Below are 18,840 nucleotides of genomic sequence, written 5' to 3'. Positions count from 1 at the left end.
TCCTCATTTTAATTGTGTGGATATACATGCACACACACATGTACATATACCATACATGGATCTATACGTATTTGTGTAAGATTTGTGTGTATGAATACATGTATGTGTGTATGTGTATATATTTGTTGAGTTAATTAAAATAACTGAAGGGAGAAGAAAAGCAAAACTGACATCAGACTTCACAACATTCAATACCAGAAAACAATTAAGCAATGTCTATATAGTTTTGAGGTGAAAAGAAAAGAAAATGTGACCTAATTACACTATACCCATCCACAGTATAATTTTAGAGGCAGCACGCAGACATTTTCAACACAAAAGAACTCAGAAAATATAATACCCATGTGACCTTCCTGAAGAAAAAAACTACTTTATAATACATTCAGCTGATTAAGAGATGAATCAAAATAAATAATTCAGGAATAGCAAAGCCACTGTAAAAGGACAGGAAGTGCTTTCTATTTTGGTGTAGTCCTAATAGTTTAATTTTGTTTGAGGAGATGTATCTAGAAAAATGTTTCTACAGCTAATGTCAGAGAAATTACTGCTTATGTTTTCTTCTACAAGGTTTATGGTTTAGGTCCCACCTTTAGGTCTTTATCCGTTTTGAGTTTATTTTTGTGTATGGTGTAAGAAAGTGTAGTTTTTCCAATACCATTCGTTAAAGAGACTGTCTTTTCCCCATTCTATATTCTTGCCTCCCTTGTCAAAGATTAATTGACCACACAGTTGTGGGTTTATTTCTAGACTCTCTATTCTGTACTATTGATCTATATATCTATTTCTGTGCAAATACCATATTGTTTTGATTACTACAGCTTTGAGTATACCTTGAAACCTGGAATTGTGATACCTACAGCTTTGTTTCTTCTTTCTCAAAATTGCTTTGGCTATTTGGGGTCTTTTCTGGTTCCACACAAATTTTTGGATTATTTGTTCTAGCTTTTACATAGTAAAGGAAACCATCAACCAAACAAAAAGCAACCTACTGAATGGGAGAAGATATTTGCAAATGATATATCCGATAAGGAGTTAATACCTAAAATATATAAAGAACTTATACAACTCAATAACAAAAAATAATCCAACTAAAAAATGGGCAGAGCACCTGAATAGACATTTGTCCAAAGAAAATATACAGATGGCCAAGAGACACTTGGAAAGATGCTCTATGTCACTAATCATCAGGGAAATGCAAATTAAAACCAGAATGAGATGTCACCTCCCACCTATCAGAACGGGTAAAATAAAAAAATACAAGAAATAACAAATGTTGGCAAAGATATGGAGAAAAAGGAACCATTGTGCACTGCTGGTGAGAATGTAAATTGGTGCAGGCATTGTGGAAGCCAGTATGAAGTTTCCTTGAAAGATTAAAAATAGAATTACCATATGATCCAATAATTTCACTAATGGGTATTTACCCAAAGAAAATGAAAACACTAATTTAAAAAGATAAATGCACCCCTATGTTTATTGCAGCACTATTTACCATGGCCAAGATAAGGAAGCAACGTAGGTGTCCATCAATAGATGAATGGATAAAGATGTGAGATATATATATATATATATGACTATTATTATATATTTCATATAATATATAATAATCATATATATATGAATATTATTCAGCCATAAAAAAAGAAAGAAATCTTGCCATTTGCAATAACATGAATGGACCAAGAGAATATAATGTAATGCTAAGTGAAATAAGTCATTTAAAGAAAAATACCATATGATTTCACTCAAATGTAGAATTTGAGAAACAAAACAAATAAACAAGGAAAAAAGGAAACAAAAAAACAGACTCTTAAATACAAACTGGTAGTTGCTAGAAGGGAGGTGGGTGAGCGGGATGGGTGAAATAGATGAAGGGGATTAAGAATACACTTATCTTGATGAGCATTGAGAAAAGTATAGAATTATTGAATCATTTTATTATATACCTGAAACCAATATAAGATTGTATCATTGCACTTCATTTTTTTTAAAAAAAGGATGGGACCCCTGGGTGGCTCAGTTTGTTAAGTGTCCAACTCTTGATTGCGTGATCTCAGGGTCATGGGATGGAGCCCTGTCTCTGGCTCTACCCTCAGTTTGCAGAGTCTGCTTCTCCCTCTCCTTCTGCTCCTCCCTGCCTCCCCCCCGCCACCCCACTCTCTCTCTCTCAAATAAATAAATAAATAAATAAAATATTTAAAAAAATAAAAATAATTTTATTTTTAAAAATATTTTTAAAAGATTTTATTTATTTATTTGCCAGAGAGAGAGAGAAACAGCACAAGCAGGGGAAGAACTCTTGCCACTATTATTCAACATAGTACTAGAAGTCCTTGCAACAGCAATCAGACGACAAAAAGGGATCAAAGGTATTCAAATCGGCAAAGAAGAAGTCAAAATGTCTCTCTTTGCAGATGACATGATACTCTATATGGAAAACCCAAAAGAATCCACTCCCAAACTATTAGAAGTTATAGAGCAATTCAGTAACGTGGTGGGATACAAAATCAATGCTCAGAAATCAGTTGCATTTCTGTACATGAATAACGAGAACAAAGAAAGAGAAATTAGGGAATCCATCCCATTTACAATAGCACCAAAAACCATACGTTACCTTGGAATTAACTTAACCAGAGACGTAAAGGACCTATATTCTAGAAACTATAAATCCCTCTTGAAAGACATTGAGGAAGACACAAAAAGATGGAAAGATATTCCATGCTCATGGATCGGAAGAAATAACATAGTTAAAATGTCCATGCTACCCAGAGCAATCTACACTTTCAATGCTATCCCGATCAAAATACCGAGGACATTTTTCAAAGAACTGGAACAAATAGTACTTAAATTTGTATGGAACCAGAAAAGGCCCCGAGTCTCCAAGGAACTGTTGAAAAGGAAAAACAAAGCTGGGGGCATCACAATGCCGGATTTCGAGCTGTACTACAAAGCTGTGATTACAAAGACAGCATGGTACTAGCACAAAAACAGACACATAGACCAATGGAACAGAATAGAGAACCCAGAAATGGAACCTCAGCTCTTTGGGCAACTAATATTTGATAAAGCAGGAAAAAACATCCAGTGGGAAAAAGACAGTCTCTTCAATAAATGGTGCTGGGAAAATTGGACAGCTACATGCAAAAGAATGAAACTTGACCACTCTCTCACACCATACACAAAGATAAACTCCAAATGGATGAAAGACCTCGATGTGAGACAGGAATCCATCAAAATTCTAGAGGAGAACATAGGCAGCAACCTCTACGACATCGGCCAAAGCAACCTTTTTCATGACACATCCCCAAAGGCAAGAGAAACAAAAGATAAAATGAATTTATGGGACTTCATCAAGATTAAAAGTTTCTGCACAGCCAAGGAAACAGTCAGAAAAACTAAGAGGCAGCCCACGGAATGGGACAATATATTTGCAAATGACACTACAGATAAAGGATTGGTATCCAAGATCTACAAAGAACTTCTCAAACTCAATACACGAGAAACAAATAAACAAATCAAAAAATGGGCAGAAGATATGAACAGACACTTTTCCAATGAAGACATACAAATGGCTAACAGACACATGAAAAAATGTTCAAAATCATTAGCCATCAAGGAAATTCAAATCAAAACCACACTGAGATACCACCTTACGCCAGTTAGAATGGCAAAAATAGACAAGGCAAGAAACAACAATTGTTGGAGAGGATGTGGAGAAAGGGGATCCCTCCTACATTGTTGGTGGGAATGCAAGTTGGTACAGCCACTCTGGAAAACAGTGTGGAAGTCCCTTAAAAAGTTAAAAATTGAGCTACCCTATGACCCAGCCATTGCACTACTGGGTGTTTACCCCAAAGATACAGACGTAGTAAAGAGAAGGGCCATATGCACACCAATGTTCATAGCAGCAATGTCCACAATAGCTAAATCGTGGAAGGAGCCGAGACGCCCTTCAACAGATGACTGAATTAAGAAGTTGTGGTCCATATATACAATGGAATATTACTCAGCTATCAGAAAGAACGAGTTCTCAACATTTGCTACAACATGGACGGCACTGGAGGAGATAATGCTAAGTGAAATAAGTCAAGCAGAGAAAGACAACTATCATATGATTTCTCTCATCTATGGAACATAAGAACTAGAATGATCAGTAGGGGAAGAAAGGGATAAAGAAAGGGGGGGTAATTAGAAGGGGGAATGAAACATGAGAGACTATGGACTATGAGAAACAAACTGAGGGCTACAGAGGGGAGGGGGGTGGGGGAATGGGATGGGCCGGTGATGGGTAGTAAGGAGGGCACGTATTGCATGGTGCACTGGGTGTTATACACAACTAATGAATCATCGAGCCTTACATCCAAACCGGGGATGTACTGTATGGTGACTAACATAATATAATAAAAAATCATTATTAAAAAAAAAAGTAAAAAATAAAAAATAAAATATTAAGTAGAAGAAAAAAAAAAACAAGCAGGGGAAGAGGCAGTCGGAGGAAGACACAGGCTCCCTGATGAGTAAGGAGCCCCATGTGGGACTCAATTCCAGGACCTAGGATCATGCTCTGAGTCGAAGGCAAATGCTTAACCAACTGAGCCACCCAGCATCCCCCCAAAAATAAAAATAATTTTAAAAAAAGAACAGTAACTGCATTATGAATCCATTTAAAGATTAGTCCAAGATTAATCAACTACGGGAATTGTAATTACAGAAAAGAAAGTGAATAGTATATAAAATATCTGAATATCTGCATTAAATAAAAATTATAAAATAACTAAAATTGGGATATATAACAAGGAAAAAAATAGGATGAGGAAATACCAAATATCTTCATCTTTTACAGGGTGTCAATTGTTATTTCTATTATTGAAATATGTGATTAAAAAATAATGAATGGAGACGCACCTGAGTGGCTCAGTCGGTTAAGCGTCTGGCTCTTGATTTCACCTCACATCATGATCTCAGAGTCGTGAGATCAAACCCCACAGTGGGCTTCACGCTGGGCATGGAGCCTTCTTAAGATTCTCTCTCCCTCTCCCTCTGCCTCTACCTCATGCCCCTCTCTAAAGAAAATAATGAATGGATCTTCGTAATAATAATAATAGTGAATCTTGGGGCGCCTGGGTGGCACAGCGGTTAAGCGTCTGCCTTCGGCTCAGGGCGTGATCCCGGCATTATGGGATCGAGCCCCACATCAGGCTCCTCTGCTATGAGCCTGCTTCTTCCTCTCCCACTTCCCCTGCTTGTGTTCCCTCTCTCGCTGGCTGTCTCTATCTCTGTCGAATAAATAAATAAAATCTTTAAAAAAAAATAATAATAATAATAGTGAATCTTCATCATAGGGTCTTAGGGTGATTTTAGAATGACTTTTGTGAAGTTATGTTCAATTTCAATAATTCTCTTATTTTATTTCAGATTCTTTTTCTTCTGTTGGAATCAAGTACAATCAAATATTTTTTATTTTAATTGGTAAAATTTTATAACAGAATTTATGATCATCTACATTGCTATATACCCATCTATCTATTAAGACAGTGTATAAAACTGGGTTTTTTTTAATTAAAAGGTTTTATTTATTTATTAAAACTGTTTTACATAATATTCACCTAAGGGTGACAATGGTTATTTCTGGGTAAGAAATTTTTGGGTGATTTTATTTATTCACTTAATATTTTAAAGATTTATTTATTTTTAGAGAGGGAGGAGGGGCAGAGGGAGAGAGAGAATCTCAAGCAGCCTCCCCATTGAGTGTGTAGCCCAATGCCAGGCTCGATCTCATGACCCTAAAATCATGACCTGAGCTGAAACCAAGAGTTGGACACTTAACTTACTGAGCCACCCAGGTAGCCCAATTTGTGGTGATTTTAAATCCCCATCTTTGTACTTTTATGTATTTTTAAATTCCTTTTTGGTAATGATAACATTTACAAAATTGAATGCTTTTACTTTAGAAACATATGCCAAGGTGCTAACAAAAATTAATTCTAGGTTATGGGAATATATATATATTATTATTCTATTTTTATATTTATCTATTGTTTTAAAATTCCCCACCCTATCCCATTTTTAAGACTTTTAAGCCTATATTTCTCATCTTAGTAAACATTTAGTAGCTTTCCATATATTTAGATATAAGATTCTGACTCAGTAATTATTTAAAAGAGTATTTTTTAAATTTCCAAATGGTTGGGCTTCAATCATTTTAAATTTTATTTATTATTTTCTTGTTTTATTAGATAATGATTTTTTTTAAAGATTTTTATTTATTTACTTGAGAGAGCATGCAAGAGAGCACGAGCTGGGGGAGGGGTAGAGGGAGAGGGAGAAGCAAACTCCCCACTGAGCAAGGAGCCCAACTTGGGGCTCGATCCCAGGACCTTGGGATCATGACCTGAGCTGAAGACAGACACTTAGCCAACTGAGCCACCCAGGAACCCCTACATAATGATTCCTAGTTTTTGGAATTTATAAGGTTTTCTTGGTGGCCTATTTATGATAAATTTTGACCAATATTCTGTGAAAACTGAAACAGGGTCACTGTAAGAATTGAAGTCTGATATATAATTTACAGGTTGTTTATATTCTTAGTTATGTTTTACCTCTCTGAACTTATCAAATACTTAAACAAAAGTTTTACTACTTCACCATACACAAAATGAACTCAAAATGGATCAAAGACTTAACTAGGTGTATATCAAAGAGTTAAAGTTATAAAACTTTGAGGAGTCTATCATTCTGACCTTGAATTAAGCACTGATTTCTTAAATAGGACAACAAAAGCAAAAGCAACAAAAGTAAAAAATTAGATAAATTTCACTTCATTCAAATTAAAAACTTTGTGTGCCAAAGGACACCATCAAGGAAGTGGAAAGATAGGCATGCCTGGCTGGCTCCAATTGATAAGAGTGTGTGACTGTTGATCTCAGGGTTGTGAGTTCAAGCCCCATGTTGGATGTAGAGATTACTTAAAATTTTTTTTTTAATTTTAAAGGAAGTAGAAAGATAACTCACAGAATTGGAGAAAGTATTTGCAAATTACGTATATCTAGAGTATATAAAGAACTCCTATAACGCAAAAATATAAAAAGACAAATAACCCAATTAAAAATAATCAAAGGATCTAAGTAGACATTTCTCCAAAAGAGATACACAAATGGCCAATAAGCACATTTAAAAAATGCTCAATATCACTTTAGACATCAGGGAAATGCCTTTCAAAGCCACAGTGAGTTACCACGTCATCCCCACAAGTATGGCTATAATTAAAAAACTAAACTAAACTAAAAAACAGAATAACAAGGGTTGGCAAGGATGTGGAACAATTAGAGCTCCCATTCGTTGTGGAATGTAAACTTGTGCAGCCACTATGGAAAACAGTCTGATAGTTCCTCAAAAGGTTAAACATAGAGTTATCATATGATCCAGGAATTCCACTCCTTGGTATCTCCCCAAGACAACTGAAAACATATGTTCACACAAAAACTTATACACAAATGTTCATAGCAGCATTATTCACAGTAGTCAAAAAGTGAAAACAACCCAAATGTCCATCAACTGATAAATAGATAAATAAAATGTGGTATGTCCATACAAAGAAATATGATTCAGCAATAAAAACAAATGAAGTACATGCTACATGAGTGGACATGCTACAACATGTGTGAACCTTGACAACATTATACTAAGTGAAAGAACCCAGTAACAAAAGGCCACATATTTTGTATTCCATTGATATGAAATTTCCAGACTAGGCAAAGCTGTAAGAGAGACAGAGAAAGTAGATTAGTGGTTGCCTAGGTTTACCTAGAGGTTTAGAGGGAAATGAAGAATGACTGCTAATGGGTATGAGGTTTCTTCTTGGCATGATGGAAATGTTCTAAAATGGATTGTTTTAATGGTCACACAATTCTGTAGATATACTAAAAAACAATGAATTGTTTAAATGGGAGAATTTTAAGGTATGTATAGGAGGTTACATAATGGCCCTCAAAGACAACAGGTCCTAATCCCTGGAACCTGTAAATATTACCTTATATGGGAAAGAGTCTTTGTAGCTGAGATTAAGTTAAGGTATTTTAGATGAGGAGGTTATCCTGGATTATGCAATCACATGTATCCTTATAAGAGAGATTTCTCAGACCACAGAGGCAGGAATTGGTGATTGTAGCCACGAGTCACTAGAAGCTGCAAGAGGCAATTTTCCACAAGACCCTCCAGACTGAATGCAGCCCCGCCAACCTTGACTTTGGGCCAGTGATAATGATTTTGGGCTTCTGGACTTCCAGAACTGTGAGGGAATAAATTTTTTGTTTTTTAAGCCACCAAATTCTTGGTAATTTGTTGCAGCAGCTATAGGAAGTAAATATAGTATCTGAATTATATCTCAATAAAGCTGTTACCTAAAAACGTTTTAATATTTATTGTTCATTTGTCTTTATATTTCTAATGTGTTTTTCTTTTTCTATTCTTTTTTCTTTTTCTTTTTTTTAAGATTTTATTTATTTATTTTTAGAGAAAGAGGGAGAAAGCAGGGAAGGAGGGGAAAAGAGAGGATGAAGGAATGTCAAGCAGACTCCATTAGTGCAGAGCCCAACGCAGGGCTTGATACCATGACCCTGAGATCATGACCCGAGGTGAAACCACGAGTCTGACACTTAACCAAGTCAATCAGGCACCCCTTCTTTTTTTTCCTTCTATATATTCTATTATAATGTCCATAGATTCATAAAGTTTAAGATTAGTCTATCATCTTTATTAATTTTAAATTTTGCAAATGTAAAATTTTAACATTTACAAATATAAAAAATAGTCTTGATTCCATTACATGATTCTTAATATTGAAATCCGCTGTTCTGTTTGTTTGATTGCTTATTTTGATTATTTGATATTCTTTTAACAATTATCTTAATTTCATCTTTTTTGTCACCTTATATTAGGTGCTTTGCTTATAAAGTGCATATAGCACCTTTTTCCCAATTATCAAAATCCACCAATCATAAGGTAAGGCTATGGATTTAAGAAATTTTAACATTACATAGAAAATGTTTAACCTCACTAGTAATCAAAAAGATAAAAGTTAAAAAACAGAATGCATTCAAATTGCAGAGGTTTCTTTCTTTCTTTTTTTTTTTAAAGATTTTATTTATTCATTTGAGAGAGAGAGAGAGAGAGAGTGGGCAGAGAGGAGCAGAGGGGGAGGGAGAGGGAGAAAGAATCTGAAGCAGATTCTGTCTGCACTGGGTGCAGAGCCCAAAGCGGCACCAAATCCCACAACCACCAGATCACGACCTGAGCCGAAACGAAGAGTCAGAAGCTCAACCAACTGAGCCACCCAGGCGCCCCACAGAGGTTTCTTATATTCGATAATGCCCACTGTTGGTGAGAATATGGTGCTTTGAAAGCTCTCATACATTGATAATTAAAAGCATAATTTGACAATAGATACCCAAGTATTTCCAAAATGCATTCTTTGACCTAATAATTCCCCCGGGGAATCTATTCTAAAAACAATTACTAGAGTTGTGTCTTAGCTAAGGCTGCCACAGCAAAATCCCATAGACTGGATGGCTGAAACAACTGAAATTTATTTTCTCATAGTTCTGGAGGCTAAAAAGGCTTTATTGCTTTACTGTAGTGAAGTGTGTATATTATTTTTCTATTTAGAAAAATAAAAGTTTCTAAATTGCCCATGTTTTGGGAAACTAGTATAAGACAAAAAGCCAAGTAGCACCTAGAATCAGTGTCTTGCAAAGAAATACAAATTATGTTTATTACTACACTAAAGCAATAAAGTATTAGTTTTTTCTGAACCACGTTAATACTATAGTTCATTCTTTTGTATATTTTTCTTTGAGTAACTTGTGTCATTTGTATCCTCAAGATTTTAATTTATGGCAGTGACTGACTGGCAACATGGAGAGGCTAATGCCATTGAAACATTTTTACTTACTTAAATTTTCCAGGAGAAGGGAACATGCCACACCACACAAAACCACAGGGGAAGCACAGGTTTGGGTCAGAAGGGGGTGAAGGGGAAAGCCTAGGCTAGAGCCTTTACTGTGGTTTCCTCAGGAAAGACAAGGCAGGACAGGGTACACAGCTTAGAACTGGCTAGCTTGAAAAGTTCTGGTGGGCTTTGGGGCATAGGCGCTGTCTCTAGTTGTCTGGTACCTGGCCCTGGGTTTAGGCCAGGGGAAATAATGGCTTGGTGAATGAGATTTAAACAAGGAGGTGGTTCAGGGTATGGGCTCTGGATCACAGGGAAGATATAAACAATTTCGGCCATTAGTTTGGCTCCAAGTAGACAAATACAGAATCTAAGAAACCACAGAATATAACTGAGACAGGATTGCCAAATTTTTGGCATTATCTCTATGATAATGATTTTAAGGATTCCAGAATCCTTCACACAGAACTTTGAAATTGCCAGTACATTGTCATCACCTATGACTGAGCAAAGAGGTAGGAGAGAAAGAAAAGGTTACTTTGACTCTGGGACTCAGAGAAAAAGAAGGGAAGTTAGAGGAAAGACATGAACAAATACAAAAGCAGCCTATAAAAGACTTATGACACTGGTACCATTAAATTGCTTCTTTTGCTTATCCTAATACAATCCCAAGACAAAAGTAATCCCATACTTTCTCAGATGAAATATTATGTAGACTTTGAAACCAAACTGCCTGAGTACAAATTTGCCCAGCTTCACTAATTATGAGACCTTGTGCAAGTTACTTAACCATTTTGAACCTTAAGTGTCTTCATCTATAAAAGCAGGAATAAGGATTGCTGAGAGCATTACCTGAGTTAATATATGGGGAGCTTAGGACCATGCTTGGCCTATAGGAATTGTTTTATAACTTTCAGATTTCTTTATCTAAAATGCAGTGGAAAAGAAGCTGGTTTTTCTTGATCTTAACTGAAGGTGTGAATGGAACTTTGTCTCACTTCACATCATGAATACCACTAACTGAAACTGTAAAATGCCTCTGATTATAAGATGTACCCTAACTTCAGAGAAGTTAGAATAAAATAAAATAATACTGCATCTTAGAATAGAAATAAGTTAGTATGCTTTAACTTAATTAAATTTTAAGTTAATGTGTGCATGACGTCCATGCAAAATAATTTGATTCAAATAATGAATAAAGTAACTTCTTACTTCTGTAAATTCCGCTTTGTTCAATCTTGGTTCCATTGAGTCAGCAATATCCAATTGTTTGCAACATGCTCCTAATTATGGAATAAAAGGTATTTGCTAGTCAGTTTGGTTGTAATACGTTCATGTTTCAAATTCATTTTATAGCACTTTAAAAGAAGAACATAAATTATTTCTTAATGTCTATCTTAATATCCATTAATATTTACAATAAAGCAAATTATATATAGTTGGGTAACATTCCAATTACTACAAACTTATTATTTTTCCTGGTTTTTATTTAACCAAGCAGCCCAAACACTGAAATAAACTTGTCTACATTTTGGGGGTGCCTGGGTGGCACAACGGTTAAGCGTCTGCCTCGGCTCAGGGCGTGATCCTGGCGTTATGGGATCGAGCCCCACATCAGGCTCCTCCGCTATGAGCCTGCTTCTTCCTCTCACTCCCCCTGCTTGTGTTTCCTCTCTCGCTGGCTGTCTCTATCTCTGTCGAATAAATAAATAAAATCTTTAAAAAAAAAAACTTGTCTACATTTTTAATGACCAGCCTGAGATAAAGCAAAAACAAATATGCAAATATAAAAAAGACTACAAAACAGCTGTGTTGGTTTATGTTCCCATTTACAGAAGCAGGTCCCTAAAACACAATACTTCTACGAATTTTCTTTTTAAATATTTTGTCTTTAATGTTTCTTAAATTAAATAAATAATATACAAATTGTTCTTTCAGTAAAAGATTCAAATATTACAAAAACATAAGCAGCAAAACTTGAATATCGCCCTCTTCCCCTGTCCCCCACCAGCATTCTCACCTCCCCCTCTCACCCCAGAAGGAACCACTGTCAACAGTTTGTTGCCACCCTTCCAGCAACCTTTCTAGATTTTTTTTTTAAAGATTTTATTTATTTATTTGAGAGAGAGCATGGGAGAGAGAGAGAGAAGGAAAGAGAGCACACAAACGGGGGTGGGGGGTGCAGAAGGAGAGGGAGAAGCAGACTCCCCACTGAGCAGGGAGCCCAATGCAGGCCTGGAGCCCAAGGCGAGACTCGATCCCAGGACCCTTGGATCATGACCTGGGTCATGATTTTATATAATATACATCTTTTGTTTTTCTACACATACATATGATCATATTGATCTGCAACTTCCTTTTTTCGCTTCATCACTCATCTTGTAGATCTTTACAGATAGGATCTGGAGCTCAGGGGGAAGGTTTGGGATGGGACTATAGATAGATAGATGAGTCATCAGCTCAAATCATGGGTTTCAATAAGAACCCAGCTAGTGTGTATAATGTGTAAAATGATTATAGCGCCAAAGAGAAAACTCTGAAAACATTTAAGGTACAAATAAAAGAAGAACCAAGAAACAAAAATGCTAAGAGGTGATCAATGATAGATGAAAAATCAAGAAAGGATGATATCACAAAAGCCAAGAAAAAAAGAGTTTCATGAATAACAGAGTGATCAATAATGGTAAATGCGGCAGTTAGTTCGAATAAAGATTTTTTTTTAAAGATTTTATCTATTTATTTGATAGAGAGAGACAGCCAGCGAGAGAGGGAACACAAGCAGGGGGAGTGGGAGAGGAAGAAGCAGGCTCCTAGTGGAGGAGCCTGATGTGGGGCTCGATCCCAGGACTCCGGGACCACGCTCTGAGCCGAATGCAGATGCTTAACGACTGCGCCACCCGGGCGCCCCTCGAATAAAGATTTTTTAAACCTCCTTTTGATATGACAATTATGTAATCTTTATTGACCTTAATAAGAAACAAACAGAAACTGTGTAAAAGTTCATGATGAAAGCACTGACTTCCTCTCCTACTTCTAACCCCAATTCCTCCTGCCTATCATGGGCTGGTACATATAAGATTCTTTAGTCACTCTTGATTTTTGTAACTGCTTATTATGAGATATCAGTTACTGTCATAAGAAGACTGTATAAATTCTAGTATAAGCTTATGCATTAGATGCTGTCATCCTCATCCCAGACCGCCCCCCAAGCTCTGGAAGATTATGCAAGCCACACTAGTTTCTAATGGTAACAGCTGTTATTAAGTGTATGTGTCTGTCCCCTGGCCGGACTTTGAGGAACTTAAGGAGAGGAAAAATGCCTTAGTCCTCTTCACATCCTCTACCCCATCACAGTATCTGGAACTAGGTGGGGGCTTAATAAATATTGAATAATTGTTATTGATTAATAATTATTATTAATAAATATTTAATGAATGAATGAATGGTACAGAACATCTGAGATAGTATAGGTGAGAAGAGAAAAAAATCGCTGACAGCTAGAATGGTCTGGAATTTCTCTAATTTACCACAGTCTCAAATAGAGCTCTCTTCACTCCCTCCTTCTGTACCTTCATCAAAAAGTAAATGAATAAAAGAACTTATCTCAAAGATTTTCTGAAAGAGGAGTTGAGGTTGTGCTAACCATGAAGAATTCTGCTAACCATGAAGAACAGGTGGCAGAAAGGGTGGTCAGCAAGGCCCAAATCATGTTTGGGGACCAGTGACCAGGAAGATGGGAAGCATATTTTATTTTTAAAAGTGAGAATAGATTTTAGACAATTTATTGTTATCAATGTAATAGTGATAAAAAATCAATTGAAAAAAATCATTTGGATGTAAATTATGTATGATCTCAGGACTTAAACTCTAGTGCTTTATTCTACAAGTCAGAATTTTTTTTAAGTTTATTTATTTTTTTTAGTAATCTCTACACCCAGCATGGAGCTCCAACTCACAATGCCAAGATCAAGAGTCGCATGTTCTTCCAACTGAGCCAGCCAGATGCCCCTACGAGTCAGAATTTTTTGCTTAATCTCAATGAGGAAACAATTCTGAAAATAAAAGCATCAAAATATGTGGTTCTGTATAGGTGTAGCACTGTCTCTATCCCCAGGGAGCATGGTGGGAATTCGTAGATTGAGTTTTTGTTGGCACAATGATAGGGAGTAGGGGTAGGATCAGAAATCCTGCAACTCCTGAGGCACCTGGGTGGCTCAGTTGGTTGAGCATCCGACTTTTGATTTTGCTCAGGTGATCTCGGGGTCCTGGGATGGAGCCCTGTGTTTGGCTCTACGCTCAGTGGGGAGTCTGCTTGAGGATTCTCTCCCTCTTCCTCTGCCCCTCCCCCTGCTCTTGCTCTCTCTCTCTCAAATAAACAGGTAAACCTTTAAAAATAATAATAAAATAATAAAATAAAATAAAATAAAAAGGAAATCCTGCAATTCCTGCACAATAAAGACTTTTCCCCTCCTGCTAGATATTCAAATAGGGGGAAAATCTGCTTATAATAAACTTGAGTCTAGAAACCGTTTTACATATAAACGCAGAGTATATTTTTTATTGTTAAAATTTCCCAGACTTTAACTACTATGAAAATTTGAGAATGAATTGTACTTTGCTTCCTTCTGAAACTTTACCAAGAGTTGTCTGCCATTTCACTCTCTCACACCATACACAAAAATAAACTCCAAATGGATGAAAGACCTTGATGTGAGACAGGAATCCATCAAAATCCTACAGGAGAACATAGGCAGCAACCTCTACGACATCGGCCAAAGCAACCTTTTTCATGACACATCTCCAAAGGCAAGAGAAAGAAAAGATAAAATGAATTTATGGGACTTCATCAAGATAAAAAGCTTCTGCACAGCCAAGGAAACAGTCAAAAAAACTAAGAGGCTGCCCACAGAATGGGAGAATATATTTGCAAATGACACTACAGATAAAAGACTGGTATCCAAGATCTACAAAGAACTTCTCAAACTCAATACACGAGAAACAAATAAGCAAATCAAAAAATGGGCAGAAGATATGAACAGACACTTTTCCAATGATGACATACAAATGGCTAACAGACACATGAAAAAATGTTCAAAATCATTAGCCATCAGGGAAATTCAAATCAAAACCACCTCAAGATACCACCTTACGCCAGTTAGAATGGCAAAAATTGACAAGGCAAGAAACAACAATTGCTGGAGAGGGTGTGGAGAAAGGGGATCCCTCCTACATTGTTGGTGGGAATGCAAGTTGGTACAGCCACTCTGGAAAACAGTGTGGAGGTCCCTTAAAAAGTTAAAAATTGAGCTACCCTATGACCCAGCCATTGCACTACTGGGTATTTACCCCAAAGATACAGACGTAGTGAAGAGAAGGGCCATATGCACCCCAATGTTCATAGCAGAATTGTCCACAATAGCTAAATCGTGGAAGGAGCCAAGATGCCCTTCAACAGATGACTGGATTAAGAAGATGTGGTCCATATATACAATGGAATATTACTCAGCTATCAGGAAGAATGAATTCTCAACATTTGCTGCAACATGGACGGCACTGGAAGAGATATTGCTAAGTGAAATAAGTCAAGCAGAGAAATACAATTATCATATGATTTCTCTCATCTATGGAACATAAGAACTAGGAAGATCGGTAGGGGAAGAAAGGGATAAAGAAAGGGGGGGTAATAAGAAGGGGGAATGAAACATGAGAGACTATGGACTATGAGAAACAAACTGAGGGCTTCAGAGGGGAGGGGGGTAGGGGATGGGATAGACTGGTGGTGGGTAGTAAGGAGGGCACGTATTGCATGGTGCACTGGGTGTTATACGCAACTAATGAATTATCGAACTTTACATCGGAAACCGGGGATGTACTGTATGGTGACTAACATAATATAATAAAAAAACATTAAAAAAAAAAGAGTTGTCCACCATTTCAGAAAATGATGTAATGGGAGATAATGTCCTAAGTTGTGTCTGAACTCCAATACAACACAACTGCGTCAGTCTGCATTTGTAGCTCTCCTGTTTATGGGTATCCAATATATACATACAAATCATTCATTTTGCCCTTATTTCAAAATGTCAAATACAAAGAAAATTGTCAATTTGATATAATTTTAGTTTTCTTTTGTCTAAACATTCATTATAAGTAAGTACAAATGTCTGATACATTATGTCTTCTAGTGAAGTTATAATCGAACATTTATACACTGAAATACAGTACCTATAATTTTCTTATCCCTTTCCTTGTATTTTTCCTTTATATCACAGTTAGGACATTATACCTCTCTTTTAAATTCTGTGTATATAAGTAATATTTTCTAGGAACTTGATGGGATGATAAAAGGATAATACAGAGTATTTATAATAAAACGGAGCACTCGACTAAAAGGATCAAAAATCACTGATTGCTTTTCTGTTTTCCTACATTCTCCATCTGGAAAGAGCAAAAGACCCAAAGTACATGTATAAGAACTTTGAATAACATATATCTCAATATTGACTCTTCATCTTAATCCAGCCTCTGTCCTCTCAACCCCCTCCACCTCTATTAAAGAGGGAAAAAAGAGAAATACTACAGGAATAGGCAGGTTTACCAAGCTGGAAATCTGGATTTTGAAAAAATTCATGAAGAGCATTCTGAATCTGCAAATCAAAGAAAATAGACCATGTATTATTTCTCAGTTGTCATATATTTAGTATTTTAGACTAAAAGCCATCTAGAGTCTTTCCATTTAAGTTTTGAGTAATCCTTCTAACCCAGGGACAGAACTAGTAATAATTAACATTTAGTTCATAGACTACTTAAAGGCATGTCAAATGTTTTTTCATACATATCCTCAATGATTCCCATTGAGAACGCTCTGTGTGAGGAGTAGGCTGCTGAGAGTGATCCTATTTCGCCCCCTCCAAGGACATTTCTAGCAACCCTCAGACACTGGCATCTTTGGCAACCAGCTTGGCAATCCAAAGAATCCTCTGCAATTCCTTGTTTGTCAAATACTAAAAAACAAAATGTCTGGGTTCTCCTTGGTCCATTTTTAAAAAATAGATTTGAGGAACTCCTGGCTAGCTCAGTTGGTAGAGTTTATGACTCTTGATCTCCAAGCTGTGAGTGCACGCCCCACACTGGCATAGAGCTTTCTTTAAAAAAGGTAGACCTGATTCTTTTTAGAGCAGTTTTAGGTTCACAGAGAAATCGAGCAGAAAGTACAGAGTTTCCGTGTACTCCCTGCCCGCCCCCCCACATACACAGCTTCCCCACTATCAACATCTTCTACCAGAGTAGTACCTTTGTTACAATCAATGAACCAACAATCACCCAAAGTCTATAGTTTACAATAGGAATCACTCTTGATCTTGTACATTTTATGGGTTTTGGCAAATGTATCATGACGTGTATCCCTCGTTATTGTGTTATACAGAATTGTTTCATCACACTAAAAATCCTCTGTGCTCTGCTTATTCATCCCTTCTTCTGCCTTTACTCCTGGAAACCACTGATCTTTTTACTGTCTCCATAGTTTTACCTTTTCCAGAATGTCATAAAGGTGGAATCATATAGTATGTAGCCTTTTCAGATTGACCCCTTTCACTTAATAATACACATTTAAAGTTTTTCCATGTCTTTTCACAGCTTGCTAGCTCATTTATTTTTATTTTTATTTTATTATTTTTTAAGCTCCTTTCTTTTTAGTGCTGAATAATATTCCATTGTTTGGATGTACCATGGTTTATTTATCCATTCAACCACTGAGGGAAATCTTGGTTGTTTCCAAGTTTTGGTAATTATGAATAAAGCTGCTATAAAAATCCACATGCAGGTTTTTGTGTGGACATAAGTTTCCAACTCCTTTGGGTAAATACCAATAAACATGATAGCTGGATCATATAATAAGAGTGTGTTTGGTTTATAAGAAACTGCAAACTGTCTTCCAAAGTGGTTGTACCATTTTGTGTTATCACCAACAATTCCCACCAGTTGCTGTGCCTCTTTGTCAGCATTTGCTGTTGTCAAGGTTCCAGATTTTGACCATTGTGATAGGTGTGTAGTGGTATCTCATTGTTTTAATTTGCATTTCCTTGATAACAAGTGTGGAGCATATTTTCACATGCTAGTTTGCCATCTATATGTCTTTGGTGAAGTGTCTGTTCAGGTCTTTTGCCCATTTTTTAAATCAGCTTTTTACATTTTCTTATTGTTGAGTTTTAATAGTTCTTTTATACACACACACACACACACACACACACAATACATCATTAGGTTTTGATGTAGTCTTCGTATATTTCAAATAATAGTCCTTTTTTATTTTAAAATTATTTACTTGGGGGTTGAAAGTTGTTTTTTTTTTTTTATTTTGTTATATTAGTCACCATACAGTACATCCCCAGTTTTTGATGCAATGTTCCATGATTCATTATTTGCGTATAACACCAGTGCACCATGCAATATGTGCCCTCCTTAATCCCCATCACCAGCCTATCCCAATCCCCCATGCCCCTCCCCTCTGAAGCCCTCAGTTTGTTTCCCAGAGTCCATAGTCTCTCATGCTTCATTCCCCCTTCTGATTACCCCCTCTTTCTTTATCCCTTTCTTCTCCTACCGATCTTCCTAGTTCTTATGTTCCATAGATGAGAGAAATCATATAATTGTCTTTCTCTGCTTGACTTATTTCACTTAGCATTATCTCCTCCAGTGCCATCCATGTTGCAGCAAATGTTCTTTCTGATAGCTGAGTAATATTCCATTGTATATATGGACCACATCTTCCATTGTATATATGGACCACATCTTCTTAATCCTCTTTCTCAATGTCTTAATCCAGTCATCTGTTGAAGGGCATCTCGGTTCCTTCCCCGATTTGACTATTGTGGACAATGCTGCTATGAACA

General features: G+C 36.5%; 1 protein-coding gene across 1 annotated transcript in view; it reads right to left on the bottom strand.

Moving 5' to 3' along the window:
• EFCAB5 (EF-hand calcium binding domain 5) overlaps positions 1-18,840 on the bottom strand; it is a 167,692-nt gene that overhangs the window by 83,572 nt on the left and 65,280 nt on the right. Inside the window, exons 6-7 of the mRNA XM_045773605.2 lie at positions 16,545-16,593; positions 11,159-11,229 (exon numbers count right to left, since the gene is read on the bottom strand). Coding sequence (XP_045629561.2) covers positions 11,159-11,229; positions 16,545-16,593 — 120 coding nt within the window. The remainder of the gene's footprint in view (positions 1-11,158; positions 11,230-16,544; positions 16,594-18,840) is intronic.

This window comes from Ursus americanus, chromosome 23 (genome assembly GCF_024610735.1).
Source record: "Ursus americanus isolate L20-20 chromosome 23, mUrsAme1.1.p, whole genome shotgun sequence".
NCBI lineage: Eukaryota > Metazoa > Chordata > Mammalia > Carnivora > Ursidae > Ursus > Ursus americanus.
This window is presented reverse-complemented; position numbering and strand designations above follow the sequence as displayed.